Source organism: Ambystoma mexicanum, chromosome 9 (genome assembly GCF_040938575.1).
Source record: "Ambystoma mexicanum isolate Mex_15411 chromosome 9, UKY_AmexF1_1, whole genome shotgun sequence".
NCBI classification, from domain to species: Eukaryota; Metazoa; Chordata; class Amphibia; order Caudata; family Ambystomatidae; genus Ambystoma; species Ambystoma mexicanum.
Window position 1 is genome coordinate 458983342 of NC_090931.1, and position 9528 is coordinate 458992869.

The 9528-nt window shown below is 43.3% G+C and overlaps 1 protein-coding gene across 4 annotated transcripts in view; it reads right to left on the reverse strand.

Annotated features, from left to right (window-relative positions):
• The window catches only part of CUX1 (cut like homeobox 1), a 2307153-nt gene extending 2299032 nt beyond the window's left edge, over positions 1-8121 (reverse strand). Inside the window, exon 1 of one of the 4 annotated variants that reach the window (XM_069614989.1) lies at positions 7961-8117. In XM_069614989.1, coding sequence (XP_069471090.1) covers positions 7961-8023 — 63 coding nt within the window. In that variant the 5' untranslated portion in view covers positions 8024-8117. Of the gene's footprint in view, positions 1-7960 lie in introns of all 4 variants that reach the window. The other 3 variants (XM_069614986.1, XM_069614987.1, XM_069614988.1) reach the window with 3 other exon arrangements.
• Between the last annotated feature and the right edge of the window lie 1407 nt (positions 8122-9528).

A 9528-nucleotide genomic window follows, 5' to 3' on the forward strand; every position in this document is an offset into this window, starting at 1 on the left:
ATTGGTTTGCCCGGTCAAGCCATGCTGCAGGTCCGAATAGCCAAGTTCACATCGAGAATACTTGCAAGGACGACTTATCCCTTTGAGTTGGTGGGACCAATCAACACACAAGTAAGCCACCTGGACACCCATCTCGGAACTGGTTGAATTTCCTCATTGCTGCAGGAAACCATAGGACCAGGGTGAGCGACACCAGTTTGTGTGCTTTACTCACAGCTACCGAAATTCAAGTTTGCTAGTTGCAAGCTTTTTGACCAGTCCCAGTGCAGGAGTCCCCGACGTCCTCCCTCTTGTCCCCACTACTGAGGCCCAGGAACAGCGAGATATGCAGGAACAGAAGTAATCAGCTGCCTCTTTTTCTTTGTAAATTACTGTAAAACAAGACAGAGTACTTACCTCTCACGGTGAAAGTGCTTGAAACTTTTGCAACTCACAGGCCTAATCAGCTTGTGACCCAACATGTAATGATTCTTTCTACAAACTACTTCTGAGAACTTGTGCAGAGACTTTTCCGTTTACTTGCCTTAACTGCTTTATCATATCCAGGACTTTAGCCCATTGACTTTGGCATAGCCTATTGAACTGAACTGACTCTTCTGGTGAACTCAAAATATTTGCACTGTCTAAGAATAATTGTAACCTTTTATGTTCCAATAACCTTTGCCTTTTACACCTCTTGAAAAGTATTCTGAATGCCAACAGTAAGATATCAATGTCCCCAGCAACCTTGTTACTAAAGTTATCAGTAGGTATAGGTTGCGTCTGTGGGCCACACCAAAAATGGTCTTATATGATTCAGAAACAGTATTGAAATATATTTGTGTTTGATATACGATTGCCTCCTTCTAATTAATGTTTTATAACTGACTGGTAAATAAATTAATAAGTATTCATCCAAGAAACCTTGAGTGTAAGAGTTTATTTGAAGACCTGTGATTGTAAACATCTGTGTACATCATTACTGCTCACATCTCCCCACTTGAGATAAGCCTGGCTGCTCAACACGCTACCAAAACTGTGTAGTACAGACTTACACCAAAGGTTGGTTTGCTTACACCTGTAGTCAAGAGTTGTTTGTAGTGTTTCCAGAGGGGACTGCATTCAAACTTTGACTAACAAAGCATGGATGTGGTACCTGCTGAATAACCTACCGTATATTGGAAAAACAACAAAAAAGCAGAGTTCATCAAGGTTTCTGTAGACTTATCATTGCAGCAGAATGTACAAACTCAGGTTTCACTGTCCGCATGCCATGGATTGTGGCATGGGATAACTTGTTCACATGGATCACCGTTTCTTAATTAGGGACTACAGCAGAGGACAGCATAATTTGGAATCCTAGATTAGTCCCCTGGAGCGCAACGCAATTGGGCTACAACTCCCCCCTCCGTTTGCAATTTTGGGCCATTCCTGATGGGCCCTGCTGACCTCAGAGCTATGAGCAGGACGAAATCCAGACGATCAATGGTGCCTGGGTCTACGAAGTTATTTTGCTTTTGTTCCTAGTAGTGCCTTTCTTAGGCGTGAATTGTTAAGCAACTGGCCCTGTAATGGGGCATTTCCAGCTTCAAGATCCCTATGAAGCACCAATTAACTAGCAAACCTGCCTCTGCTTCCAAGACCATTAAAACGTGTACAACAGTAAAGTTCAATTTTAAAGATTACTTTATACCCATGATATCCACTAACTTGACATACAAAAAATAAAAAAAAGGTTTGCTTTGATGTGGATATCAAATGTTCTTTAGGATTTGCAGCAAGCTGGAAGTTTGTGACATACAAGTGACTCTTTACCACAATTGTTTTACAGGGGGCGTCATGCTTATGATCTAACATAAAAAGCATATGTGGAAGTGTAATGCATATTTTTTACATTGTGCAATATTTTCATTAATTTGTAGGGCAGAGAAGCAGAACGGAATTGTTTACATCACCCTCATCCTCTACTTCATACAACGTGACAATCATTTCCGAGAGCATTAGATTTTCATGTTAGCACACGTGCGTTGGATTCTTAAGGAACCCTACAGTTTTTACACTACCTAAAAAAAAAACAGCCCGATTCTAAAAGGTATCCATTGCACACACTGTCTGCCAAGCATACATGGCATTTACTCAAAGTGAAACAAGGAAGGCATACAGACAATTACTTTTGTTATGCACTGCGTAGTGCAAATGATTAAAATCGCAGAGTGGACTTGTTTGCACCCAAAGGCAAAAGTAACATGGACTGGACCGTCTGTGCGATTTACATTTTTTAAAAGGACGCCCGTTTGTCTTAAAGTACTGAAAGCACAGTACTGTACAATGAGATTTTTCATTATCTCACTATTTTGCATTCTATGACTTGTTTTCCATTTAAGATTTTGAAAATAAGGTTATTATATTCTTTTGTCTTAACATGTTTCTATAAGTATTTTGTCAGGTTTCTTTACTCTGGGATTTGTGTATTTTTCAAAATAAACCCCAACTTAAATATTTGAACCCAGTAGAGCTCAGACGGCATTTAGTCAAGTACTGAATTTGGAGAGTAGGTTAAAATCCTAGATTCACAGCCTACCCAAAGAGTATAATCTCACAGTACAGAAAGCAGAGTCATTAGAAGTGATTGTATTCACTCTATTTTTAAAAATTGCCTTATAGTGGGGCAGATTTTAGGGACAAAATGAAGTCTTGTGCTCCTCCGTTAGTCCCAGGCCACTACATAGAATTGAATTAGTGTTGCAGTGATCATCCCTCAGTTCACGGATCACTTAATATAAAGGGAGAAATATAGGCTTACCAGTCAGTAACTGCGCCAGAGAATATAGCATAGCAGACTGACATTAATTTGCCGCCATGTTGCAGGCAGTCACAAAGTTTCCCAGGCTGTTCATAGTAATAGCCCAAAAGAGAATGAGTGAAACGCTTTCCTATGCCTGGTTAGTCTATGTTACTGAGTGTTGCATAACAAACCTCCCTTTTTCCCGGTTTCTTTGAGCGCCAGAATCTGTAAATGGTGCTCTAGGGGACTAACAGGTCTAAGTAAGGATGCATTGTTGCAATTATGTGGATTGGGAGTGGAGGATGCCTGAAAAGAGAACGGCACAGCTAGGGTATTTGTTTTAGCCATGTTGTGACTAGTCAACAGCAGTGGTTAAATTCCACTCCAGATTGCTAACGTAAATTGTGGGGTTGATTATGGTGCCTATCGGAGTTGTGTTAAGAGTGTGGAGAGTTGTGTTGGTATATCGGTGGTGGCTTAGTGTGCCATTTAGGGAAATTAAGTGTAGATGCTTTATTGGTGTACATTCCATTATGTGACCTGCGCAGTTTTGCTAATGAGTTGTGTGTAGAGATGTAATGTTAAGCTAGGGAATGCTGTTTCAGGTGACACTATGCCATAACAAAAATTCAGGTAGCGCAGTCCCTAGTCCGTTTCATTGGACTTCCCTTCTGACTGCCCACAGAGCACAAAGAAAATTGCAACTGTAGCACCACACTCAGTCTTGCATCAATTATGATACAATGCAGCTTAATATGCATCACGAACAATTTACAAACCAATCATGGATTGTGAACCAATCATGGATTGCATCACAATCACAGCAATACCATGCTGGCAGGTACCATCAAAGTGTGCATTTTGTATTTAAAACATCATGTTTGTGTGCAATGTCACTGTCCCAATGGGCATTACACTGAATCATTGTTTGCCAATTTAAAACATTCCTTTGGGACAACCTGAATGGGGCACGATACAAATAAATGTGCCCCACTCACAAGTCTTTGAAGGTAGTTGCTCCCTTACCATTTCCCTTGTTAGAAGCCCCGAAATGCAGTCGAGTGGCGCCTCCAAAAGTCACTCGGGTTATCATAGGATCTAGACATACAGCTGTGAAATAATGTATGCAACCCCTTAGTATTACAAGAGTAGCATCTTAGGCAAAAATGCACTCTTAGGGAGGAGAATATTCCTATCAGGTCAACTAAATTACAGTGGGCTTCCAACAAATACAGTGCAGGTCGTTTAAGAGACGAATGAAAAACTAGCAAGTCAACTCTAGGAGGGATAGATATACATGGTCAGTATCGCATAAAGAAATTGCATCCAAATGCAATGTTGGGCCCATCCTTCCCCTTCCTCTCCTTTCCCTTCTCTTATGCAAATTGTTCTACATGCCGACTTTCTGGTTTCATTCATGTATACAGTCATTGCTTCTACTGTTCCATGTTTAATATGTTCTTGATAACTGTAAAACACCTTGGAATAAGGCGCTATATAAAACAATAAATACAAATAAATAGTATGATGCCAAGGTTCAAACAAAAACCATTATGCACACATTGGGCCTGGAAGACGAACTGCCCGATATCTTACAACATTCATTATGTCACTAGGCAGACAGTTTTGCAAACTAGCGAGAAATGTAGATTGCGCCGAAAACATTCCTATATTTTTCAAATGGCGATCTATTGATACATAAAAACCATCCAAGAATGGCTGATTTTGATTATACTTAACCCGTAGTGAGGAGCACTCGAAAAGAAAAAAAAGAAAGCCCAGCCTCTATGCAAAAGAGCATCCAATATTGCGTGGTGGGCACCGGTAAAGCGTTTTAAAGGTTGCCACTTGGCAGGACACTCTGCTCTGCGTAATTCGGCGTATATGATGCCTGCGAACTAAGTGACAAAGGCCCATGATAGTATAAGAGGACAGCTCTAGGACTTCAGAAAGAGCAGCCTTAAGCCAGGAATCGAATGACCTTAACCACTGCTAATTTCACGCTCTGTAAAACCTTGAAATGCAAACACCCCGCCATCACAGCTGTATTTTCTACCATAGCGTGCGTACTATACGTTGGAAACCTGAACTGACTGCAGTAGATCAAAAGGCATTTAAAGTTCACAAGGTAATTTGAAGGCTTTTTGGTGGTTTCTTAGCTTTCCTAAAACTATTCTTTCTATTCACATGCCAGACATCACAAATCTGAAATTCCCAACACCTTGTGTTACTACAACGCAACGAAAGGCCACCACATAATAATCCAAAAATATACATACTAAAAGTTTTTTTTACAAACAATGAAAAGAGCGTATACATACCAAAACATTTAAATCACGTCTTCGGACGTTTAGGTGACGCACTAGAACCAGAACTTGGTAAGGTTACCAGTTTACACTATGAAGGCTAAATGGTAATTAAAAACAAACAAACGGAATGAGATGTGTGTGCATCAGATAAATACCAAACCCTGCACACGTTACGTGGAGTAACATGATTATAGCGTGAAGAGCAAAGCCTCTTCCTCGTCAATAAACGTGAAGTTAACTTTCTTTAAAAAAGCACTACATACACACACGCCGGCAAATCATTGTAAAGATTAAAACAAGAACCATTATCAACACGATTTCAAGCGATAGATCTAAAGCGTTCTAGGAACACTGAAGAATATTCACATTATTGTATGATAATTGATTACAGTGTGTACAACTATAATCGTAAACATGCCTTTTCCCAGCAAGAGACACTAAGTAGCCACAAAATAAAATTGAATATTCGCCTTAAACCCAACAAACTTCATGCAGCCGATTACTGAAATCAAAAGGATTGACCCCTTTGTGAAATGGGTTTGCAAACAGCTGCTCGGTAGCATAAAAAAACGAGCTGAAGTGTCCCCGTGAAAGCCGTCAAGCGTGTCTGCGACGAGGGATGATAAATAAACAAGTCGGCTTTGTGTCCTGGTGCTACCCCCTGAAGTTTGAGTGAATGTCTATTGATCGAAGCCACTACCGCTGCCGTCTAAGCCCGAAGTCGGCATTCCCACACAGATGACGGCATTCCTGCGGGCTGAGAGGACGGGGGAGGGGGCAGTCTGGGCCAACAGACAGCGGAGGAAGCAAGCCTAAAATCCCCAACAGCTGGCCTTTGACTGAAGCCCCAACGACCCACAAGAGAAGGGCACGTATCTGCTCCTGCTTTCATCCAGACAGCCCCGCCAACCCATCCATTTTCATCTCTAGGGGAAATCAACCTGACCCCGCAAACCCCTCCTCACACCCACCACCGACCAAGACAGGGAAAGGGGGGGAATCTCAACACACACCGTCATGCCTCGACAACAAGAAGCGTCAGTTCTGTTTCAGGATATTGGCATGGGGAGCAGTCTCACACTCAACTCGCCCCCAAAAATTAAACAGGGGGTGTGCCAGACCCTCACACCAAGACATTGCGACCAGTCACAGTCCCCTGACCCCAGAGACATTCTTTAGAGCCCCCAGGCCCGAGCTACCTTAAATATTACATACAAGACGAACCCATAAAACAAAAAAAAAAAAACAAAAAAAAAAGACAGGACGACCAGCACAACTGGGAATGGCACTATCAATAGGTTTATCGACTAAGGTGGCCCTATAATTATCACTTACCACATCAATGCGGCTGAAGAACCTGCCTTCATTTTATCACACACTACTTACAAAATGAATACATACAAAATAGTACATCTCCAGAAATACAATAAAACTAAAAATTCAATTGTTGGTGCTCATTTTTGGGGACGTCGACCCCGCTCCCAAAGACGAGCGGTACAAACTCCCTCCCCCGGAACACCGGGAATTCGTCCCCATTGGGGACAACAACCCCCTCCAGCGTGTCTCGCAACTGAAGGGCTATCCCCAACACAAGTGAACAACCGGTGGGGACCGCTGGACCAACTGGAAGCAGTTGCGGAGCCTCGGGAGCTGTGGACCCACCCCCCTTTCGCGGCAGACGGGACTAAAAAAGCAGAGCCGGTGGCGGCCAAGTGCAGGAAGCCTCCAGTGTCCCGACGTTAGAGTCTACACCAGTGGAGACTGCGATCTGCATTAGCCGCTGTCCAGAAACAATTATACCCCGTCAATCGATACACAGTCTGCGCCCCCTTGGGGCGGAAAGCACTGAATACAATAGCCCACTCCCCGGCGCTGCTCTGCACAGCGTCCACCGGCATACATATCTGTAAGCCCTGCGCCTACTCCGGACAGAGGTCGAAACACAGACATCAAGAAAGATCATTAAACTTGACACGATCGAACAGGGAGCCCGATTGGGCGCTTCAAGCACTGCGGGAAAACTTTCGGAACCCCATACTGTACGTGTAATATTTTGGGGTCTCTGGTGAAACCACAACAATGATTCCCCCCATTGATCAGAAAACATAAAAATTACATTGCCACCCACCAAAAACATTAAGGCTGCGCAGAGTGAAACGCTGGGTCTCACACACAAGCCGTATACAATCCAGACAGTAGGCACTCTATCCTCTACAAAGAATACTACCATCGAATATGTCGAAGACAAGTTAAAAAGCATGCTAAGCAAATATAATTAAGTTTCATTTTAAAAAGCCTTAGAAATATAAACTATATTGAAATGTAGATGAACATTCTTTTATTGCAAAAAGTTTTTAAAAATAGCTCAACTTGAACGTAAACAAACCCACCAAAACAGTCAAAAATAACATATTTCAACACCGAATAAAATACAGTCTTCACGAACAGTAAAAAGTAACTACAAAGAATGAACAGTTTTAAACATGACGCTGTTGGTCCTCCACAGTTAAAGCCCCGAGTGACTGGAGGAAGAAGCTGCTGAAGCCGCGGCGAATGCAAAAGGCTCAAATTAATTACCAAACTGCATGAAAAATAATAAAATAGTGTTAAGTTCTGGTCAGGGGACAGTCTACAGGCGGTATAAACCTAGTGTGCGGCGGAGAAAGCCGCGCCGGGCCCATGGAGCGCAGCGCCCGGAGCCCCGGCGCCATCTTGGCTGATCGATGAATTGAACAAAGAGGATCAATTTCTGATAAAACATTATCAATGGGAGGAGGCCCGGAGCCCTAGCAGCGGCATCTCGTTGCCCAGCGAGCACTGCAGCGGGCACACGGTAAACCCCGGGTCCGTGAGACTATAGGGCTAAGGGAGAGGGAGAGAGGCTGACCTGCAGCTGCTGTAAATCAAAGCGCTTCCAATATTGAAACATCGATCCCACATTGGCCGCCATCTTGAGACATATTGAGACGGAGTGAGCGGCTGATAGAGAGGGGCTGGGGTTCAGAGGGAAGGGAGGGAGCAGGCGGGGGAGGGAAAGAGGGCGCAAAGAATCCTACAAGACACGGAGTTGGGATCGCCTCACAGAAGAGCGGAGCGGATGCAAGGCCTGGCTGCAGACAGGCGGGCGTTGCTTGGGCCTTGGAGCCAGCCTCAACTTCTTGCTCTCTGGCGCTGCGCGCGTTCCGTTCCTGCAATAAATCCAGGTGCCACTTTCCAGGCGCTGCTCTCTCTGCCCAGCTTAGCTCCATCAAGCCAGCCCCGCTCCGAGCTCGCATACGGTCTCCCAGCGCCCGGACATTCAAGATGTCAAGGTTTGGTGAGGAAGACGAGCAAATTGTGACCCGAGACAGAAGAAATCCCAACCGCGGAGCTACAGCAACGCTGATGCGAGTGTTCGACCTTCGGCTTTTAGGGAAAAATATCACCTTTCTACAGTGAAAAAGAAACACCAACCAGAGTAGTTTTATTTTACAATTTTCTATGCACCGTTCAAGCTGGACCTCATTTACACACCAGAAGACCCTTCTTACAACTTGGACAAGTTCAAGCCTCTCAGCCACCCTAGCCACGTCTGGGTTTACCGATCAAGCTACTATCAGGTTCTGTAGGAGTAGGAAACGGGTTCCTAAATTACGGTAACAATGGGACATGCATACACCTGGAACTAGGGCACACAGACAGAACGCAGTATTAATACACACATAATGCCACGCAAGCCATTTGACGCGATATATTGACGAAACGAGTCCTGAGAGATTATTAAGCCAAACACTTGCAAGACAAAGTAAATTAAAGCGCGCACACACGATTTTAATTAACTTAAGGAAACGAACGTGAGTCACACAACCAAACCAGAAATATTACACTGACCGGACTACATCACACAACTAGCACTGCCAACATACATTGTATCGAATACTAATGCACGCAGTGTCTCCAGAACCTTCCCAAAGTGGTGAACAGATGAACGTATTCTCTTGAACGTAAGCAAAAGCCCGCAATAAATTCCAGTACGTATAGCGAAGAATGCATCTGACACTCATCAGGCATGAGGTTCCGAGGTAGGAGCAGGCATGCTTTACTAACAGATATTGCAGAAAATAGACTAAATATTTAAACAAAGCACACATCTCTATTTGCATTTTTCAGATAATGAGAAATGTAGCTAGTAACAGTTTATCACATTTTTGTTAAGCAAACTTAAAGGCAATTTACCAATTTCTTATTGCATAAGCAGCAGCAATATCGCAACGTCTGTTCTATTACTCGTCGTGAAAGTTAAATCAATAGTGTAAATACACTGCTTTTTTTATACAGTTCAAACTTTGGGTAACTTGGCTTAGAATCAGATAAAACCATAGGTGCCTACTTGCGCCCAATATGAACAAGCAACTGAGCTCGACAACTTCACAGGTGGAAACTGCATTAAACTTGGAGGATCCATTCTATAGGTTG